At 40.4% G+C, this 23152-nt stretch overlaps 1 protein-coding gene across 2 annotated transcripts in view; it reads left to right on the top strand.

The window, feature by feature from the left end:
• Positions 1-21626, top strand: part of ntrk2a (neurotrophic tyrosine kinase, receptor, type 2a) — a 77830-nt gene extending 56204 nt beyond the window's left edge. The window contains exons 15-20 of one of the 2 annotated variants that reach the window (XM_034118277.1): positions 4944-5074; positions 9517-9689; positions 10462-10617; positions 11181-11271; positions 16946-17104; positions 20035-21626. In XM_034118277.1, coding sequence (XP_033974168.1) covers positions 4944-5074; positions 9517-9689; positions 10462-10617; positions 11181-11271; positions 16946-17104; positions 20035-20220 — 896 coding nt within the window. In that variant the 3' untranslated portion in view covers positions 20221-21626. The remainder of the gene's footprint in view (positions 1-4943; positions 5075-9516; positions 9690-10461; positions 10618-11180; positions 11272-16945; positions 17105-20034) is intronic. The other variant, XM_034118278.1, reaches the window with a different exon arrangement.
• Positions 21627-23152: the final 1526 nt, after the last annotated feature.

The following is a 23152-nucleotide window of genomic DNA, read 5'->3' as shown; positions in this document are numbered from 1 at the left end:
GTGGTTAGCTCACAGATCCAGACCAAAGCAACAGCACCACAATACTGACTCAATAGCTCTTGTTTCACACTCCTCCAGTCCTCTTAAGTGGTTTGCCAACCGCCAATAAACCAAACCGGTTACGGTTCAAGAACCGTTCTTGTGCTTTTCTGGTGCTTAACTGGTTCTTCTCTGGTTCTACCCCTTTTCCACCAAACCGGTTCCAGAGCCAGTTCCGGGCTACAGCCTGATTTAGCTCTGGTTCTTCTGTTTCAGCCACAGCGGAGCCGGCTCTAAACACCGAAAACCGGTTCTTTGCTGACCCCACTCGGCTGCCCCCGTCGTGAAATGCACCACCTGGCCTGCCGTAAAAAGCACCCCCCAAAAAAAGATGCTTCTATTAATCCCACCCTCAAGCACTTAGGAGGGTATAGTTGTAGGACTAGTACCAATAAATGGAGCAAGTTTCATGTATGTGACACGTTTATTGTCAGAGATAGCAAGGGGTGCATATCGTGGCAACCAGGCTGCTCATAAAAAGCACCCCCCAAAATAAAAAAAATTCTATTAATCCCACCCTCAAGCACTTGATGTAAAAATAAACAATACATTGTAAAGCACAAGTACAAGCAAAAGTATACAGACAGGACGTCACAATTAAATAAAAACATATATTAAATAAAAAATGAACTGAAAAATAAGTGACGAATGAATGCAAAATCCAGGATTCGACAACCCAACCATCAAAGAGACAACATAGAATAGCGGACTATACATTCAAATGCGCGTTCCCGTGTCAAGGGGTGCATTTCACGACGGGGGTGCATCATTTGACACAACACCGGCAAGAACCAAGAACCACGCTCACGTCGGAGGGGGGCAAGATTAACCTGAGCCATAACAGTTCATGGCGAGTACGGCAAATGAAAGTTATAACAAGCAGTAGCGCTGAGCAAATTGACTAGAAAGCAACCACACGCTTTATAAAGTCAGGCAACACTAACCAGGCTTCGTGTGATTCTGTTTATTTGTACCTTACTTTGACCATCCGTTCGCTGTTATTGATCATTGTGGAGAGCAGGCAGACGTTTTGTTTTGTATTATAGCAGCTATCGGATGGAATCAATACATGGGCTGCACAGGTTGTCATGTCCGACTATCACAAGTAGAATCATAATGAAAAATACGCCGGTAAATGTGCCTGTAGAAAACGGCTTATGCCACAATAGGATAGCAACAACAAGTAGTCAAGATAGTCAGATTAGCTTCGGTTGCTATTTTATAACAGAGAAACTTTCATAACAGTGTCAATTCCTCCTGAAACACATTCACTTTAGGGGGGGGGGGGGGGGGGGGATATTTATCAGCTGCTTAAATGTGACAGTCAGACAGTGAAGACTTTACAGCGGCCGCTGAATAAACTCCGGTGGACGAGCAGCACTGCAGCGGTCGGTAAATGCCGCTGAACCACATTAAAAAACAATGAACCACGGCACTCTGGAGAAAAGTACAAGGGTTGAGAAGTAGCAATTTAATTTAATCGTATGATTAAAAGCAACACGACCATCTACCCGACGCAGTCCACCATTGTTTGTGTTGTGAGCGGCGTTTGGGAGAAAATCAGCGACGTAAACGGTACGTCATGATGCTGCAGCAGTCGGGCTTTGAGCGCTGGAAACACAAGTGGTGCTACAGAGAACAACAGTTAAGCACCAGAAAAGTGCAAGAACGGTTCTGGAACCGTAACCGGTTTGGTGGAAAAGTAGATCTGTACTTAGTTAAATGGGGGGTACTAAGTGCTGGGCACTTAGTGCTGGGCACTAAGTGCTGGGCACTAAGTGCTGGGCACTAAGTGCTGGGCACTAAGTATAGCAAAGCACTTGGTGTGAAAGCGGCTATAGTGTTTATTGGCGGTTGGCAAACCACTTACTAGAGTGTGAAACAAGAGCTATTGAGTCAGTGTTGTGGTGCTGTTGCTTTGGTCTGGATCTGTGAGCTAACCACGCCCCGTTCATTTGAATATTAGAAATGGAAATGTAATGTGGCATTATGAAATACAAGTCCCCTGAAATAAATAAATGTGGCATTATGAAATAAAAGTATCTTGAAATAAATAAATGTGGCATTATGAAATAAAAGTCCCCTGAAATAAATAAATGTGGCATTATGAAATAAAATTCCCATGAAATAAATAAATAAATGTGTATTTAAATGTACATTTATATATATTTATTGCCTTATTTATTTATTTCAGAATGTATTTCATAACCTTATTTATTTATTTCATAGGCATATTTATATATATATGTATTTATTTAATTATTTATTTATGTACTACTAGCTAGCCCGCCCGGTGGTAGACTACGTTAAACCAGGGATTTGTTAAGGGTAACTGTGGGGGAAACTTCTGAAGCAATTGGAGTCAGGACTCAAAGAGAGACACGAGGAGAGCTGGAGCTTTGATGGCAAACACTGACGGTTTATTTGGAGCTTCGGCCGAAGAATTCACAAGACATGTCACGGGCCACGGTTTGACCACATGGTATAGATGCCACAATCAATTCTGAAGAACCCTCCTGTAGTTCCAGGTAATAATTCTTGTTTCACACTCCAGTACTCTTAAGTGGTTTGCCAACCGCCATTAAACACTATAGCCGCTTTCACACCAAGTGCTTTGCCATACTTAGTGCCCAGCACTTAGTGCTCAGCACTTAGTACCCCCCATTTAACTAAGTACAGATCTACTTTTCCACCAAACCACTGTATGTCGCTTATGGCCCGGGGTCATCTACACCCAGAGAAGGATGTGTTCCAGGTGTCCCAGAACAATAACTATCTCTGACCGAGTGTTGCCCGGTCATAAACTCTGTAACAACAACAAAATGCTAGGGCAGCCCCTCCTTGAGGGAGATAGCATGCTGCCCAAGGCTGGGCATCTGCGTCAGAGGGCAAATGGTAAACATGTATACAGAATTATTCCCTGACAGTAACCTTTATTTTTCTTATCAACACTGCCGAGGTACAATCAAAGTATTGTTGGCATATATTGTCTTGGTTGGTGGACACTTCCAGTCCCTCTGTTTCAATATTAAGCGCGCTAAAATGTTGACTGACCCACACCTGTCCCCCATAAAATATGAACAGGTCAGGTAGGAACCAACGTTACTCTTAGGCAAAGGGGCCAGAAAAATAACAATGTTAAAGTATTATAACACAATGATTAAAAGTTGAAGTTCTACAGATGATAATGGATATTTTATATATTGTGTAGGCTAACACTTAATTTTTAACGAGAATAACGAGAGTCAATATCTGATTGTGGCAACTAAAGCTTGACACTCGAGCACTTAGGAACAAATTGTCTTCTAGGTTGAATATTAATAAATGTATCTGTGTGCATTGCAGCACAATACATCATTAGTTTTTTTTAAACATTAAACCAAAATCTGACCCTAATCTTGACCGAAATGCATTTTTTTGCCTAAACCCACAGTAACCACCCCACAGGGATGTAAGGCCCTGCTCTAACAAACTCAGCACAATACATCATTAGTTGTTCATTAACATTTAACCAAAAACTGATCCTAACCTTATCAAAAGTACTTTTTTAGCCAAAACCCATGGTAACCACCCCACAGGGATGTAAACTCCAATTTATCAAAGCCCTGCTGTGACAAACTCAGCATCTTCCATGACCAACTGGTAAATCAAATTAGTAGAGTAGACAAAGATTTGTAGGAGACCGTGTGAACATACTGTATACTATACTGTATGTGCAATGCCTGCAGAGGCCCACATGCAGACACAAACAAATTGTACATGGTTGTGTTCTCCTCCACGATAATTTTACACTGCAAATAAGATGCGCTAAATTATCTGATGAAGACTTTTCCCCCAATTTCCCTCTCTTTCTCTCCCTCTGTCTCTCTCTCTCCCCCCCTTTCCCCCTCCCCCCTCTGTCTGTACAATATTAGGTTATGGTGGACCTCAGTAGCTCACAGTGTAGATCGATGTAGCTTCTGAGAATCTAGCTGGGCTTTAATGTGATATTCTGAGTGGACAGCTTTTCTTCAAATGCGCCTCTTAATCACATCACAGATAAATCTCATCTCTTGGTGTCCTCTGGTGTGTGTGTGTGTGTGTGTGTGTGTGTGTGTGTGTGTGTGTGTGTGTGTGTGTGTGTGTGTGTGTGTGTGTGTGTGTGTGTGTGTGTGTGTGTGTGTGTGTGTGTGTGTGTGTGTGTGTGTGTGTGTGTGTGTGTGTGTGTGTGTGTGTGTGTGTGTGTGTGTGTGTGTGTGTGTGTGTGTGTGTGTGTGTATGTGTGGGATAATCCGTGTTTCCTTGCAGGCCGGTGCACATCTGGCTCGGAGTCAAAAGACAGGGCTTAGCCAGGTTATAGTCAGGGCACTGTGCTGTTCAGAAGAACAACATCTCGTATTATCACCGTGATATGATGCCAACATCCCCCCCCCCAAAAAAAAGAAAAGCTGGCATGGAGTCACAAGTTACTTAGCAACAGAGAGCTGGTCTGTCGACTCTGATTCAACTGTGGGTGAGCCGAGGGCAGGGAGAGATGAAGTGCATGAAACAGAGAGGGAGACATGTTTTTAGAATTTACATGACGAAACTGAAAAACATTTTCCAAATGGTATAAAATCCCCATTTATTTACCATATTTCCCACCTCTATATAACAGCCAGGAGAGATAGAACCCCCTGCAGCTATGTTTTTTATTGAAAAAGAGTATAAATCTATATGAAATATATGTTTTTGCTTGCACACTTTTTAATTGACGGGATTCATTACAAATAATGATGAAAGTTTAATAACTGACGCTATAGGATGAACAGTGGCAGAATAGTGGATTTTGGGTCTTTATTTAAACTGCCTTACAAAGTGTTTCAAAACCAAGTTGGCCAACTCTTAAGTAATTCTTTTTTTCTGTGTTTTGTCTCTTTCCACAGTCGTCCAGCACATTAAGAGACACAACATTGTGCTCAAAAGAGAGCTGGGAGAAGGAGCCTTTGGAAAAGTCTTCCTGGCCGAGTGTTACAACCTCTCACCTGACCAGGAGAAGATACTGGTGGCTGTCAAGGTAATCTGCTGGTCCTATTTTTATATTTGTATTCCTGAAAAATACACAAAAGCAGAGGAAAACAATCTGTGCAACTTTCTACGACTCTGGAAACTCTTCTAATAGATAACTAAGGCTGAGTCATTATTAAGGGCAAACAAACAAACTAAAAATGAATATATGTATAGTCCCAGTGATAATGTAAATTGAAGTCTAACGGTACGTCCACACAGCAGCGTTAAAAAAATCTTCCAACGCTTCTGCCCATTCACTTTGAATGGGGTGACGTCACTTTGCCTCACTTTTCGCCGAACTGCATTGTGGGAAGCAGAGCGGAGCTTTGCTGGCGTTTCAGGCTGCAAAAGTTGAGCAATGTTCAACTTTTGAAGCTTCTGAAGCTTCGGTGGAAGCGTCAGCCAATCAAATCCCGTTTATGCAGCCAATCAAACCGCGTGTATGCTGGGAGAGACACACCGCAGGTCATTTCCTCATATTCCAAAAAATGGAGCAAGCTTCAACGCACGCCGCTGTGTGGACGGGCCGTAAATGTTCCATGGACCAGCAAGGATTTGAACCCAGGCATGACACAGACATTGAATAGCTGGAAGATTTTTTTACTGGAGGTTTTCGTGAATGTATTCTAGGTTTTCCAGGTCAATAACGAGAGTCCCACCACATTTGTTTTAATATACTTATTTCTATTGTTCTATTGCCTTTAAAATGTGACCCAGTACATGCAGTGTACTGTAAGTAAACAACCACACACCTCCATCACTTAAGTGAACAAAACACAGACACAGACACAGACGTAGTTATTACACATTTAAGTACCGATTGAAATGAAACACAATCCACTCCACATCACAAAGAAGGTATTTTATGAAGTCTAGTTTCAGTACGAGATTTTTTGATGATGATGGATTAAATCCATAATGTGATTATTATAGCTGAAGTTATTGTTTTTTCGGTTGTATTTTGTAAGGTGATCTGATATATATTTAAAACTACATATCTTATGTAACTGAAATGCATTCTTAAGACTTAAGATTTTCTCCGTTATTGTTAGCAAGTCATTCCTTTCAGAAGTTTTTTTTAAGCAAAAGGTGGAGTTACACTCAAACCGCGGACTTCCGGGGTCAAATTGAATAGTTTCCCAAAGTGCATCCTGCCATCACATCTATCCGTCCACGCATCTCTCCATCAAGGATGCTCTGCGGTGAAACAGGATCTGATTGGTGCAGATCCTCTCATTAACAATACATGACTTGTGCGAGACCCTCTTCCATCTCCTTCTGTCCCCACTTCCTCTGTCTTACATCCCTCACCTCTAACTCCCACCTGTAGTACTTTTCTCTCTCCTCTGCAGTCCTTTATCCTCTTCTCAAATCCTCCAGCTTCTTCTCTGTAAACCGCCTGCTGGCCCGATGTTTGCTGCCAGCTTAGTTTAGCTCAGTCTGAGCACCCTGTCAAATATGCACCTGAAAGTCCCAGGAAGCATGGCTCCTGTTGTTGAACAAGATGCTATGTGTTGCTGTACTGCAAGTCAAATCTGGTAACACATTACATAATCAGCATTCAACGTACATTAAAAATAAAGCACATTTCTCAAACTGCCATAGTTTAATTGCATGCAAATGAATCATTTAGTCATTAGAGTCACTTTATTGATTCAACTCCCTCAATTCATCGGATTTAGCTTTTCAATTAGTTAATGTACCACCTGCTAATAGCATACTCTTCCTGCTCTTCTTGTCCTCGTCTTTTTGTCAACTGGTATGACTCACCATTTTTCCGTTAGTTTTTTCTTTCTCCTCCTCCTCCTCATTGTTGCTGCATCAACAAAGAAGAGATGTGATGAAAGCTGGTGGAAACAGATTTTCGAATAAATGATGGCATTAGCATTGACTACTACTTGCCAATGCAAGTTCCTCTAAATTACTAAATAACCTAAAAGGGGATATTTCTTTGGAAAGTAAGGCAATTCAATTGACAACTGATAAAAGTGAGTTATTTTTTAAGTGCCGGAAGCAACAAAAGCAAAATGACTCTCACAAAATGACTCTCATCTCCATTGTAGAGGATTGGAAACAAAAAATCTCAGAGGCAGATTTTCTCAAACCTTGGACAGCTAAAACCAATCATCGTGGTGTTTCACTACAAACTGATACCTTCATTTTGGCAACATATTCTTCAATCAATTAATTCAATTAATATAATTTCGATTCCATTTAATTGTAATAGTTAGTGCAGTTGTTGTTACATGATGTACATAAAGGTTTGTCAGTGAATGTGTTCATCCTAACTGCCTGTTTCTGCACCGTTCAGCATAGAGATAGCATGTCTGGCTATTCAACATTAAAGCAAGAACAGCCATTTTTAGTTTACAGGTGTATTTTCCCTGTGAATATTCCCACTCCTCTCATAACAACATTGTTAACATGTACATACGGTACTTATGATGCACTCTTTCATGCATGCTACATCACAGAAACATGTACACCACATTAAATAACCTGCAATCACTAATAGACCCTAATGGTCCTGGTTTTAGAGTCGGCTATCAATCAGCCAGTCAGCTATAATACAGAAGCCAGTTTCACTGTAACTGTATTTCATTCGCTGATGTGCCATCGATCACAGGCACACTAACACGTGTAGATGCATATATAAATATTCACGCACCTATACACGCTTGCATGCCATCAATCATAAGCACCTAACACTTTCAATAATGTTGCCTTCACATGTAAATGTGAGTCACTACATTCCCGGGCTCGTGGTTGTTGATTGCTTCTTATTTGTCCGGGGACCTGAGTGTGCGCACACTGGATGACTAACAGTGCAGTATTATGGCTTTAAGCCTGGGAATATACGCAGCATGGAGCTCAGAGACTCAGAGCGTAATAGTTCACAGTTAGATGTTTTCTGGCTCAAAGAAAGTCTCTGAAATAAACTTGAATATTGTTTGATAAATTGTTGTTATGGTGGTCATTTGATACACTTAACAGTTAAGTTAGCTGATTGATAACCTGTGATTGCCAGGAAAGACATTTTTCCTTTTTTCCAACATTTCTTTGTGCCAGGAAACAAAAATATATTATGCGTGTGCAGTATGAGTTGCTTAGACTATATGTCATATGTGGATCATGTACAGCATTTTAGATCAACTGAAGTAATTTACTTCTTTTAGGGGGTTAACATTTGTAAAGGCATTAGTTAAAATACCCTGGCTTTGTCTTTTAAGCTTTTTCAATTCCTTGAATTGATCAAGAAGATTCCAATTGATAAGTTGACATCTTCTGTACAAAGAGCTTTCTTAATTACTTGTTTACATACAGTATATATCTCTTTAAATAATACATATAAAATGCTAATCGAAGGATTATCTTAAAACCTGGCAAACATACTTTTTTTTTTGTATAATCAACTATTTGCTTTTTAAGAAAGCAAACAATTAATAGTCACATAAACAGAAAGGTCTAACTTAGACAGGCGTTCATGTGAGAAGTAATGGGAGAAAACAACCAGCTTCCCAAACATGTCTAATATCACCTTTCAAACTGAGATTGGAGCATATGCTTCCATACAGTATCCATAATGCACTAATCCTCCATATAATCATCATGTAATATTACATTACAGCCTGTAATGTACAGGACCAAGCCTTTGTTTCATCATGATACACGATCAGTTTAATACGAGGGGGTGGACTTTCAGTTCATCTCATTTTCTGGTATCTCAGCATTTCTGCTCAAAGGTCGCGGGTCGTTTCCTTCTTCTAGAGCTTTCTTAGTGACTACTCTTCGTCCTTTAAACATATATTTGTAATCGAAACTACTCTGCGATGTTAGTACGCAGACAAACACACACATGTACACAGATAAACACACAAAAACACACACACAAATGCACACACAGAAGGTGGAAGGTGAATGTATATCCATGTCATATACTGTAGGAAGACAATCAATTATTCATGTAGGACAAGAGACATTTTCTATATTTTTCTTCTTTTGATATGAAATGAATACAGACCCCGTATCACTTTCATTTCCTGCAACTCTCTCTTTCACACACACTCGTTTTCTGTCTCTGTCACAGATGCTTGCTCCCTGACAGATTTCCTGATTCATGGAAGGGAGAAAGAGATTAGTTTTAAAGGGAACCAGGGAATACAATGAATGTAAACAGTGTTGTACTAAGTAATGGCTTGCATACATATACATTTTGTTTGTGCGCTGCCTTTGTATCAGTCCTTGCTTGGTGCCAGTCATTTCACAGTGTGTGCCTGATTTGCTGTAACTCAAGAGAGTCATTTCTTTATTTTCTAATGGAGATCAGCTACATAAATTGGAGCAGGTTGGGTGCACAGTGAAAATGACTAATTGGCTATGGTTTACGTGGCACAACGTGTGAGTTTTACATTCGTCCGTGTATTAAATGTCACTTCTGTGTGTCCGCAGACACTTAAAGAGGCCAGTGAAAATGCCAGGAAGGATTTCCACCGTGAGGCTGAGTTACTGACAAACCTTCAGCATGAACACATTGTCACTTTCTACGGAGTCTGCGTGGAGAGCGACCCCCTCATCATGGTGTTTGAGTACATGAAACATGGTGACCTCAACAAGTTCCTCAGGTATGGCTCTTTTCTTCCTTACATCAAACAGTCATCTATATATCACAATTAGCATTAGTTCATGTAGGTCAGGAGGTCATAGTCGGCTGTACTAGAAGCTGATCATTGTTTATTATCAGTGTCACACCAATCTCGTCACTGCAAGTTTTGACTCCAACGCCTATTTAGTTTAGAGTTTAAAACTTAATGGTAAAGGTGGATGTGCACTCAATCTTTACGCTGTCTTGTAGGCAGGTGCAAATGAGTATTGACCAAAGTCAAAATAGAGAAGTCCTGCACACTGTCACTTACTAATTAAGTTTATAAGTAACACACTGTTTTGGTACCTAGAAGTTCATAGGGTGCAGTATTTCTCTCTTCTCTTGACTCTAGTAATTGTATTCAGTGTCTTGCTGTAGACCCACTCTTGTGTACTAAAGGGGGGTTCTCTGCATTGCACTCCCTTTTTCGGCTTAGTGTGCTGCAAACTAATCCAGGGACGTATCTCAAGAGTGGAGTCATCTGCGAAATATAATTGCATTTCTTGGAGTACATAGTTAAATCTATGACAATAATGTTCCCGACTGAACTGCTGTCATGAAAACAGAGGCATCAATAGACAAAGATTGTAAAGTAGACGTTTCTTTGACTAGTTTAAAGAAAATCTGCTTCATTTTCTGAACACTCTCATAGAAGGGTTGATGTAGTATTTTATGTACAAAACTGCGCAGAAAACCAAAATGACTCCAACAAACAATAACAAGGCTAACTTAAAAAAAAATCACCTTTGCAGGGCTCACGGCCCGGATGCAGTTCTGATGTCCGAGGGCCAGAACACCAGACCTGTGGAGCTGACGCAGTCCCAGATGTTACACATCGCACAGCAGATCGCATCCGGCATGGTCTACCTGGCATCACAACACTTTGTGCACCGTGACTTGGCCACCAGGTTTATCACACTGTTTCTACACTTTCTATCTAGACATACTGTGATTATTAAAATGGACTTAATGAATGGGCCTGTATACTGTACATGGCAATGTATTTAGACACTTAACATTACATTTAAAGGAATACTCAATGTTGAGAAAGTTAAAAAACACATTTTGAAAATGTTTGCAAATGTAATGATATAGAAATACTTTGACAAATGTAGTCTTTTGGACATAAATGTCATATACATTCATATAAATGCATAATCCAGTAAGGCCAAACAGCTAGTAGGCAGGATTGATCGATAGTATTGCATTGCAGATTGCATCTTTGTATTTCCACTTTCAGAGAATGATTGAATAAGGCTTATGTAATGAAACCATACCATGACAAACACATGTAAAACTCTTCCAATCAAAGATATACTGTTACTATTGAACATTATTGACTTTGATAATTACTTTTTAACTTTTGTCGGATCTACTTATATATTGTAGAGGTTTAAAACCCTGCAGTGTGACCTAAGTAATATAAAATATCATTATTTAAACTGTTTATTATGTATTTGTTATCCATCAGGAATTGTTTGGTGGGAGAGAACCTGCTGGTAAAGATTGGAGACTTTGGCATGTCCAGAGATGTCTACAGTACGGACTACTACAGGGTAGGTGTATGTGTCGATATCTTTTCTGGCCCTTTTTTTAGCCTCTCCCTTTTCCCTGTTGCATGGGTCCCTCTCTGCTCCTCCCCTGCATGGGCATGTTGGAGTTAGAGTAAGAAGCTTTCTGTGGAGGGTAGTTCAAGTAAACATGCAGATAACAGTGATGTAACTGTATGTAATTACATAGGAGGGGAGGGAGGGTATGTAGCATGCTTTGTTAGCTCATACTGTGTGTAGAATAAGGGATGTTAGCGTTGAAAACCACTGTTTGTATTTCTTATACTGAAAGCTAATTTACACAAAATGTTGAAAGTTGTTTTCAAATAAATGTATTAATCTTTCTTAATCAAGCAGGTGTTCATTTTAAATGTAGGAATCAGCTTTTCACCGGAGACTTGCCAACAAGAAAAGCACCAATACATTCAAATATACTACTCTAATAAAACATGCAATAATATTAAAAAGGGTAATAAAGATAAAAACTCAGAAACTCCCCAAAGACAGCATATTGATAATATGTAATGTTTTTTGAAGGTGGAGATAAATGAAATGGTAATTCAATTCAATGTTTTTTGAAATAGTATGTACATAAAATATTACATAAAATAAATTACACTTATTATACTAACTATCTCTTAAGATTGTCACCAACAATACCAATGTTTGTAGCTTATTTTCTTCACTTTTAATTTGTGAAATTAGCACCCCAAAATCTCTTTTAAGAAAAAAATGAAAACCGCACAATTGTCCTAAATGTTACAGTATAGCCTACCATGAAACTAAGCATCATGAGCAAAGACATTATATCCAGATTGCTAAACAATATTCTGACATAAAACAAAGCCTACAATAATATATTATAATTGTACACATGTGTTTCCTATTTGTTATGATTAGAAAGAGACATATAGTATATATTCCTACTTGCATATGTTGCATCAACTTAAAGATTTAGAAAAATAGATTAGGGTCTTTCTCTTTGGTTTTCTTTTGTATTTGGTTCTTTCTCAGTATGACGCCACACATCAACCCCCCCCCCCCCCCCCCTTCCTTCATTTTAGCCCTCCTCAATAAAGCTTAGCGCCGAGGCTGTAGTCATGGTAACGGGCGAAGGCAGCGGTGGCGAGCCTCGGAGTTGTATCCATCGTTTCTCAGGAAGAAAAGTAATCAGAGAACTTGTGTTTAGTATGCTGAGGCAGTACTAGAGAAAGAAAGGGGGAGAAAGGAAGGGATGGAAGTGTGGGAGACGGAGGCAGGAGGGAGGGAGTCGGAGAGATGAAAGAAAAGAAAGAGCTGGAAAATAAGGAGGGATGGAGGGAAGAGGGTGAGAGGCCAGGCAGGGAGAAAACAAAAGACCAATATATACACAAGAAGGAGAAAAGGCGGTAATAGAGCTACAGTATACAGCTACACACATGCTGAGGAGGGAGAGGAGAGGTCTGCGGGCGAGGAAGCCTGTAAACAGCGCACAGGATAGTCAATAACAACACAATACAGCAGAGCAGGGTAACAGACACAGAAGAACAACAGGAAATGTCAAAAAAAGGACAGAACGGTACAGACATGGAGGAAACAGCAGAGCAGTAGAGAGTTACAGCATAGTGGGAGGTAAAACACACAGACCGTGTGTGTGTGTGTGTGTGTGCGTGTGTGTGTGCGTGTGTGTGTGTGTGTGTGTGTGTGTGTGTGTGCGTGTGTGCGTGTGTGTGTGGGTGTGTGTGTGTGTGTGAGTGCGTGCGTGTGTGTGTGCGTGGGTGTGGTGTGTGTGTGTGTGTGTGTGTGTGTGTGTGTGTGCGTGTGTGCGTGTGTGTGTGTGTGTGTGTTAGTTCAGAGAACCAGTCATGCTCTTGCGTCAGAACGAGGAGCAAAGATGAGTCATAGAAGAATTTGAGGCGCCCCCCCAGTGTTTATATATATATATATATATATATATATATATGTGTGTGTGTGGGGGGGGGAGGGGGGAATGGTGACGTCATTAAATCCCCTGTTACACAATGAGCCTGACAGGCGTTTTAGAAAACAGAAAGGATGCCTCAATTTAAACCTTGAGCCTTTCCAAGCAGCCTTTTTTCTGTTTATGTGTGTGTGTGTGTGTGTGTGTGTGTGGTGTGTGTGTGTGTGTGTGTGTGTGTGTGTGGTGTGTGTGTGTGTGTGTGTGTGTGTGTGTGTGTGTGTGTGTGTGTGTGTGTGTGTGTGTGTGTGTGTGTGTGTGTGTGTGTGTGTGTTGTGTGTGTGTGTGTGTGTGTGTGTGTGTGTGTGTGTGTGTGTGTGTGTTTCGCAGTTGGGGTTTAGGAGGGATTTATTCCTTTCCTTCCCTAAACTGATTTCATGCCCAAATGTGTAGGATGAAAGAAAATTCAATGGCTCCTTGGGTTTAATGTTCAGTTTGACTGTTTTTTGCTGCTGACACACACTGTAGAAAAACACTGGCAACAAAGCAGAGCTAAACAATCTCTGCAGAGTAATTTAGATGGTGTGCATTTCTTTACAACCTGTCTGGGCCCCATGCACTACAGACAAACAGCATCTTAATGGAGCACCTGGAAGCAGTGGAGAAGTTAATGTCTCTTTCTCGTGAATGTTATTTTAATTTTTGATGTAACTATTTTCTCTATAATTGTTATTATTATCATCATTATTATGGACCATTTATCTATAATAAAAAAGAAATCCCATATATGACCTGCTTTCACTTGCATTAAAGCATAAAAGATGGTTCAAATGTAGCAACAGTGATACACAACCAGCTTATTTGGTAGCCCTATAAGCCTCAAGTTATTCATTTTATGTGACAATTAAAGTTGTTATATGGATCTTTTCTGCCTTGAAAACGTTATAATATCCTATTCCAAAACCTAGAGACATCTGTAATTATAGATCGCCTGTAATGATGTCATATCCCCTTTTTTGCACATTTGTCAGCATTGTGGTTTGTTTGTCATTAATGTGCTTTTTAAGACTAGAATCACTTTTGATCTTGGCCATTGAAACTAGATTAGTTGTGCAATGCAATATGTCAACCAATTTACCATTTCTTGGACGGGCCAGCGGAACAAGCTCTTTTTCCAGAAAACTAAAATAAAACACACACAAACACACACACACATACACACGAGTTCTTGGAAAGAGTTTTTGTTTCCATAGCAACACAGAGGGCAATTAAGGTAGGTTCCTGTGTAACAACGGGTGGGCGGGGTTAGTAAGCTCCTCCCACACTACATCCCATAATGCTTTCTTTTTTAACCGGCCCAGTTGCCATGGATACCACAGCCTCTAGGAGGTCACTACAGAGTGCCTGCAGCCCTCCTCTGCTTTATTTATCCTCTTTTTTTGAGGCTTTCCTGGAACACTCAGGCAGGTCTAAAGCTGGATTGATGCATATTTATAAGACAGAGCGGGAGAGAGACAGACAGGCGGGCTTAGAGACGGAGAGGAAGGTGAGAACGAGGGAGAGAGGAAAGGAGACAAAGACTGACGACGAAGCTACTGACAGCTGAGAGGAAATGAAAGAGCTGATGACAGAGCGATGCTCCGTCTATACTTCAGTGATAGTCTATGAAAGGGATTTTCTTCATATTTAATCGCAATGAGAAGAAATGTGAGGCTTTCCCTTTCCTGCTTCTGCATTTGTTTTTATACCTCTGTTTTCTCTTTCAATCCAGTCTCGTTCGAGTTTAAAGACTGCCCCACACAAATACACACAAACACACACAGTTCAGAAACACAAAGGAAATACTCCTGCGGTTCAAGAGCCCAGTATTAATATTTCAAAGCATCAGGAGAAATGATCAGCCACGATGAATAAAACAAAAAGACAAATGTATGTGAGAAGGTTCAGACACATTAGTTCATAAATAATGTCAGAATTCTATAAAATAGAATAAACAATCACTGTGTGCGATCTATTTAGTGCACTACATTTAATGTTTGTCATTTTATGTGAAATCAGAGTTGTAATAAATGGTCTTTACGGCGCCCTCAAAAACTCCCAACATAAAACACAAAAAAGTGTCAGTAAAAGGTTATAGCTGTCGCACACTTAAACTACACCTGTCAGTGATAAAGCAAAATGATAATCAAATCTCAGTTACAGCTATTGGTACTTTCAAACAAGTGAATTACAAAATCAGGTTGCACAATTAAAAAGTAAGACAATCAAAGCTAGTAAAATAACGACAACATTTTGGGAAAAGAGAAATGTGAGTTAGACAGATATTATATTTGTATTCGAGAACTTAGTCATATCATAAATCTGACTAAGGGTATTCTAGGAAGAGCAAAATGTGCATGTTGTATTATAAACAGTGTTGTATAGTTTGCTGAAGTAAATGTAGAATATTGTAAAGTCGTATTTTTATTGTAGTCTGTGTCATTATTCTTACATCGTAATCCCTGTACTGGTTTGGCAACGCTGTACTTCAGTATGTCCTGCCAATAAAGCACAATGGAGAGACAGAAAGTGAAATGCAAATAAGAAACAGAAAAACGCAGCAGCAAGACACGGCAGTACAGGGAGAGAAGCGAGCGCCGGGTGATGGAGAGTAAGAGCTGCAGAGATGGAGGCAGATATGTTTCCCCAGACGTACCAGTGAACCTGATGGCCATCTATGTGACCGTGCACATTTTATTACTCCATTAAATAACCCACTGACTAACAAAGAAACAGGCCAAGTGTGGGTACCAGGCCATTAATAACAGGCATAAACCTCAGAATAATGGATTGGGCTATCTGTGTGGAGCAATGGAGTGCAGATGGGTCTCTAGATTCATGTTCGGAGGAGAAGTGAGGCACAATATATGGAGGACCCAGGGTCAGGTTTTATGCAACTTTGGGCAGGTTAGGGTTAAAAGTTCAAACAGTGGCAAAACCCCAGTTCAGATTAGAGTTTAATGACATTAACAAATGTCTCTAGCTGTTGATTTATGCTTATGACAATTGCTGAAACTCACAGACTCACTCATGTCTTACTCCTTATTGCGATAGAGTATAAACTATCAGATAGATTTATTTATACCAAATAACTGCAACATTGTTCTGCCTGTCCCAAACTGGCTCACGCATTGTATAGCAAGCAATTGACTATTTAACCACCTTTTTTTAATCAGTTGATGATTAGTGTGTTTCTTGTCAGCTAAAAGGAGAATAAACTCTTTGTCTGGGGGAACCGATCAGGAATGAGGTGTGCTGCAGTCACGGAGATGATGCAATCTGCTGGGCCATACCATCGAACCTCGCTCTCTGCCTCAGGGTGCAGTTTTGAAGAGTGAAATGTTTGCAGTGCTACTTTAAAATGTATTGAAATTCCTAAGTGAACCCTGTGAGAAATGTGAAAAAGCTGCGTGACCATGCATTCGAAATGCATGATGTAGCAGAATAGTTGAGAAAAGAATAAAAAAGTGAATAGAAAAAAGCTTGCCAAATCTTAAATGTTTCTTAGTTTGCTGCATACTGTACTGACTTTATTCTCTCTTTCTCTGTTTGTGTGTGTGTGTGTGTGTGTGTGTGTGTGTGTGTGTGTGTGTGTGTGTGTGTGTGTGTGTGTGTGTGTGTGTGTGTGTGTGTGTGTGTGTGTGTGTGTGTGTGTGTGTGTGTGTGTGTGTGTGTGTGTGTGTGTGTGTGTGTGTGTGTGTGTGTGTGTGTGTGTGTGTGTGTGTGTGTGTGCATTTGTTGTGTTCAAAGGTCGGAGGTCACACCATGCTGCCGATTCGTTGGATGCCCCCTGAAAGCATCATGTACAGAAAGTTCACCACGGAGAGTGATGTGTGGAGTTTGGGAGTGGTTCTCTGGGAGATCTTCACGTATGGAAAACAGCCCTGGTACCAGCTCTCCAATAATGAGGTACATATTATTTTACGTCACAGTGGTGTAATGTGTTATCTGAATCAAAGTACCAAGCAACATCACTTTATGTAAATGTTATCTCAGAGACCCCTTCACCTTAATAAGTGATGGTGAACAAGATGTTGCTGCCCCGAGATAAGAGGAAACAGACCTTGAGTTAAAAACAAGTCTAAATATTTGATCAGTTTTGTGTTCAAGTTCCTCACACCGTAGTGAATCTTTTGGCCTTACCCATCTCATTATATAAAGCTGAAGCAAATCATTTCATTGTGTCTTGAATAAATTGTGAGGAACAACACAAAGCTGGCGGGCTGGAGCAAGCTGCTGCACTAAAAGCTTTCCTTGGCTCACAGTGTAGCGAGAGTAAAGGTGTTTTTGTCGTTCGGTTGGTGTATGGCAGGTGTGTCTTCAGTTTGAGGAGACTTTTTTCCAACCCTTTTTTTTAAAGGGCTTGCAAAATGTATAGTATTTGTTGTCATGGATCCACAGATTTTCTTATCTGGTCACACTGATAAAAGAAAATACCCTTTTCTAATGGTTCAGGATTCAAACCCTTTCATAATTGTGTAATTTTAGTCAAGTATGTACATGCCTTGTACTGCATATCGCTCAGGCTTTTCTTTTGTAAATGTACAAACTAAAATAGTAAGAAGTGTACATTTCCTAATACATCTAGAGTATTTTAATTGTAGTGTGAGTGTGGCGACCATACATGGATTCATAGAAGATGGCATAGTTCACTTGCTTTAAACATCATATACCAGTAAAGAGCTGGAACAAGCTCATAGACAAATACAGTATTTGCTACTACCAGACAGTGATTATTTTACCTAGTTTCACAACTATAAAAAAAGTTAATATTAAAAGGGTTAGACTGTCTAATAAACAAATAACTAAAAATGTCCTTGGAAAATGTGTACAGGAAGAAGAGTCGTTTTGATTGGAATAACAAACATTTAACAAGTTAACATTTTAATAAATAGAGAAGTAATCAATGGGCTGTTTTAATCTGAATTATTTATAACTGTTACAAATCAGCCCTTTAAAATGCTCAGGGTCTCAACCCGGTTTCCGGAAAACAAAGCTGTGTAGAAGCCCTTCAACCCTTCACCTCGCCCCTGTGGTGTCCTCAACTCTGGTTACAGCTTTTTGACCATGTCAGCATCTTCTTTTCTCCTGATTCACTCTGGTTACATGCACAATTAACCTTAAGCCCCCTTTCACGGTCTCTTCTTTTCCCGTTAACATCTATCACATCTCCCTCAAATTGCAGTTCACTCACCTCCTGACCCAAATCTGATCAGATATCTTACGTAGAATATAGATTTTTTTCAAAATGAGATATTAATTATGGATTTTCTGTCACTAGCTGATAACAATCACAAAATGAGTAGGATTTGGGAAATTATGATACCAATCTGAATTCTTAATAATGTAGAGATCTTATATGATAATCTCCAGGTATTACAATTATTTAATTGGATGTATCACAATTTGGAAGACAAAACTGTTTTTTTGAGCTTGCAGTAATATCCATAAGTTGGTATTCATTCCACACACGCAACAGAGTGTATTTAAGGTTTGAGGCAATGATTAAAAGCTTAATTATAGTACAGTATAGATATTTTACTAACCGCTTCCAGAGAATGATATATACACACACTTTGTACCAGAGCTCTCCCCTGTATAGTATTGTGTGTTTCCAAACATCTCCACTCCAGGATCTACAAATCCTCATCCTGCAGTAGATTTAAAACTTAAATCTGTAGATGTTTCAAATAATACACAATTCTTGGAGTGTGTTAAAACAGACCATTTTCCCTCACTCTTCTATGGAGAAATTGGATTAGATTTGTGTGGTTTACTGCTCTAGTGCTGCCTAACTTCGTCACTGCAGTCAATTTATTCACAGTGACATTTTCACTGTATGCCACTGCAGTGAGGTGGAACAACCTCACCAAGCTGATGCTCCATCATCTTCGACGTGCAAAGAGTAACGACTCTCAGCTTAGATCACATGTGTCAAACTCAAGGCCCGGGGGCCAAATCAGGCCCTTGGTGGATTTAATTTCGGCCGGCAGGATAATTTCTAATTACTATTAGATCTGGCCCGCCGGTATATTGCACGCACACCTTCACTCAATCCTGAGGGTTTCCTCAGCTCAGAGCCTGACCCCAAACATTGATGACCTTGCACCCAAGATGAGATGCCAAGTATCTGGCTTGAGCATCACAGAGCAGCAAACTGAGTTTCAATAGATGTTTCCTTTTGCACTTTTTTTCTTGCGACAACAGGGCATGTTTGTTTTTTTCTTTGAGGGAAATAGTTTTTTTTAAGCTGTTGTTGGCCTGTGGAAAAATGTAATCATAAGAAATGACTCTGGAAAAGCTGCAGATAGAGCCATAAGCAATGAATGCAACTGATTATTTAATGTTTAATGTTGTTTTTATAGGCAATAATTTAAGCTTTGTTAGTTCCAGGTTTAATATGTGCAATAAGTTCATTTCAATAAGTTTTACAATAAACATTGAACCAGTCCGGCCCTCGACTAGTACCCATTTTTTTTATTTTGGCCCACTGTGTATTTGAGTTTGACACCCCTGGCTTAGATCTTTGAGGATGTTCCTGTTTTTAAATCCTCACTGAAGACACACTTCTTCTCTCCGGCCTTCTAGTCAGAGCTGATTACGACACCTGACATTTCCCTGTGTTTTGTTTTTTATATTTCTGTTGTAAATTATTGTCTTTTCTTGTTATTGTAGTAAAGTGTTTTTATTACATGTACAGCACTATGGCTCGACCAAAAATCGTTTTTGAATGTGCTCTATAAATAAAACTTGATTTGATTTGATGCATTTCTTGTTTTGTAATAGAAGAATTCCACCGAGGTTAAACTTGATGTCTGTCTTTCTCTGCTCCTCTGCAGGTGATCGAGTGTATAACCCAGGGCAGGGTGCTGCAGCGCCCCAGGACCTGTCTGAAGGAAGTGTACGACCTGATGCTGGGCTGCTGGCAGAGAGAGCCGCACATGAGACTCAACATCAAAGAAATCCACTGTCTGCTCCTCAATCTGGCCAAAGCTTCACCTGTATACCTGGATATACTTGGCTGAACCCAGGAGGAGAGAGGATGTGTGTGTGTGTATGTGTGTGTGGGTGTATGTATGTGGGGATGGTTACTGTACTTTAGCGTATATGTGTATTTGAGGTTGCATGCATGTGTGTGTGTGTGCTAGGGTGGACACAGTCGAACCTGTGAATGAAATGAAGTGTAAGATGCTCGTGCAACTGCGCGTGTGACGTACCGCTGTACAGGATGTGAAGCTATTATCAAACTCTCTAAAAAGGCAATCAAAGAAATTCCTCAACTCATCCCGAACCGCGTCTTTCCTCCCTGCCAATTTCCTCTCCTTTTCGCATCTCTTCCTCCCTTCTTCCTTCCCGGAGAGACATTTGCTAAGAGTAATTTAACTTTGGACGAAAAAAAAGCTTCTTATACTTCTTTTCAAATGCTTTAAACTGACTGGGGCTAAATTGATGAAAACCTGATTAACAGGAATTTAAAATGTTGTGACTCATCCCTTGCTGTCTGTCGGACAACGGGACTCGTGTGTTCATCTGGAAATTCAACGAGGGATTTCCGGAAGCTTCGATCCTATTTCTTGTAAATATGAAACTGTGCGATGGAGGAAATGGCTCTTTGCGATGTGGAGCCATGAAGACACTGTGTTTTCCCCTCTCACCCCGTCTGTCTATCCCTCAGAACTGTTCATGAGTATTAATGTCAGCATTCATCCAACATGGCCGGAGGAGATGACTGCACAGCTGATGATTAGCACAGTGCTACACGTACAGCAGATTTAAATGTAACATACACAAATGAGTCGGAAAAGTAGCTGGTTTTCAGATAAAATTACCCGATGACATGAAAAAGGAGGATATCTGGTTGTACAATTTCACTGAAGAAAAATAATAATCTAGGAATACATTGCCTACTGAAGCTAAACTAAACTGCTGTTGTGTAAAAGGCAGTGCTGTTCCACTATGTTGTAATTGTGAAATGTAAAAAATCTACAGTACTGATCTATAATACTCACCTCATGCAACAGTCTTATTATTATAAGGATATATGCACTCATCTCTGCATACTGTTTTCTGTTACATATTGGACTGTAACACAGCACAGGGTAACATGATAACTCCTTTTCCTTTCCCCTAAAGTGACAGATGCTTCACTTGTGATGTCAAGCACCCGTGTCGAAGGTCAATTGATTCATTTGTCCGCAGCTGCCCGACAATCGTGAGGTCTTGGTGTCTGGGGGTGGGGGGCGCTAAGGGAGGCCGGGTTGTGAGGGGGCAGATCTCGGTCAGAAGTGTGGGCGGCGGCGCTGTAGAAGGTGTGGTTCATTTGGTCAACCCATATTAAATCATCAAGGCTCTCTGCACTCAGACATCCTTGAAAACCACATCTGTGCAAGAGGGGAGGCACACACACACACACACACACACACACACACACACACACACACACACACACACACACACACACACACACACACACACACACACACACACACACACACACACACACGCACACACACACGCACACACACACACACACACACACACACAATACCTTATCCCATCATCCCTCCATCTACACACACACACAGTGAAAGACACTCAAAACGGGACGAGAAGGAAATTGAATTGTGCATGTTTTATTATTTGAGCGGTGCAGTGCTTTAGCCAGGCCCCGTCCACTGTAATGGTGTAATGTATATTTCATTACAGCCTAATGGGCTCCATTAGCACAGTCTCCTCACAGACATTCAAGACTTATTGTTTTATGGCTGAAAAGAAGGGATGGAGAGGTGAAAGAGAAGAAAACAGGGAAGGAAGAGAAAGAGGGGAGGAGTGGAGATGGGAAATAAGAGGAGGAGAGGTAATAATGCATACTGGGAAAGAAATGGAGAGAGTTCAGAGCGGAAGCAATGGAGTAGAAAGGAGAAGACGATGGGAGGGAAAAGGTTTGAATGGGTCATGATGAGAAAGATGAAGGAGGAAGAGAAGATAGTGGAGTGAGAAAGGAGTGAGAGGAGGTGTGAATGTCCTCAGGGAGAAAGTGAAAGTGATCATCCATCATTACTGTGGCCTGCAGATGTTCGTAAAGCCACAACTTCACGCTCCCATCACATTCCTAGGGCTGGCCACAACCACACAAACACATTTTACTGGCAGCCCACCAACAGCTTACAGTGAAAATGAACTCAATAATGCACCGCACATCCCGATTATGGAGAACCACTTCACTCGCTTACAGTACTGTAAACGAGTGAAGTGGTTCTACTGCTAATAGTAGTGCGCTTACTCGCACTCTGTATACAACATGCAACCACATGCATGCAAGGAAACACATTTATTGTTTCTTTTTGCATTTTACTGGGGCATATTTTACTCTTTGCGGACATATTTAGAAGTCATGATCACTGTGGTTTCACTGAAAGCTTTTGGGATTTGCTGTAAAACATCAATCGGGAATTATAAGTCTTATTTGATTATTAACAACAGCACTTGATGGTATTGATGTTTGTGAACTTGAAATTGTTGATTTGATTGATTTATAGTATTATTTATAAATTAAGAAGCATTTTGTACATTTCTTTCTATATCTAAGGTTGCCTTTTGCAACAACCAACTGAACTGGTTTCATTAATTATGTTTTAGCTAATGTGTAAGATAATCTTGATTGTTTATGTATTTTTATGTCGGGCTCCCTCTAAACATCTGTGTCTTCGTGTACACCGTACGCTACAGCAGGGATGGATATTCCCCTAGTCTGCCACTTTTGTAGATTTAGTTTGATACATTGCAAAGTTATTGTCACCTGTCGGAGCATGAGTGCCAGGGGCAGCGTTGACAAGGCCAGCTAACAAGGTCCTCAAAATCCATCCCTGCTGTAAAGTCGTAGTGGAGTTTGCACTGAGCGAGCACACTAAAATAAAACACACACACACAGTTTCTCTGCGCAATAACAGAAGGCAG

Source organism: Trematomus bernacchii, unplaced genomic scaffold, assembly GCF_902827165.1.
Source record: "Trematomus bernacchii unplaced genomic scaffold, fTreBer1.1, whole genome shotgun sequence".
In the NCBI taxonomy this organism is placed as follows: domain Eukaryota; kingdom Metazoa; phylum Chordata; class Actinopteri; order Perciformes; family Nototheniidae; genus Trematomus; species Trematomus bernacchii.
This window is presented reverse-complemented; position numbering and strand designations above follow the sequence as displayed.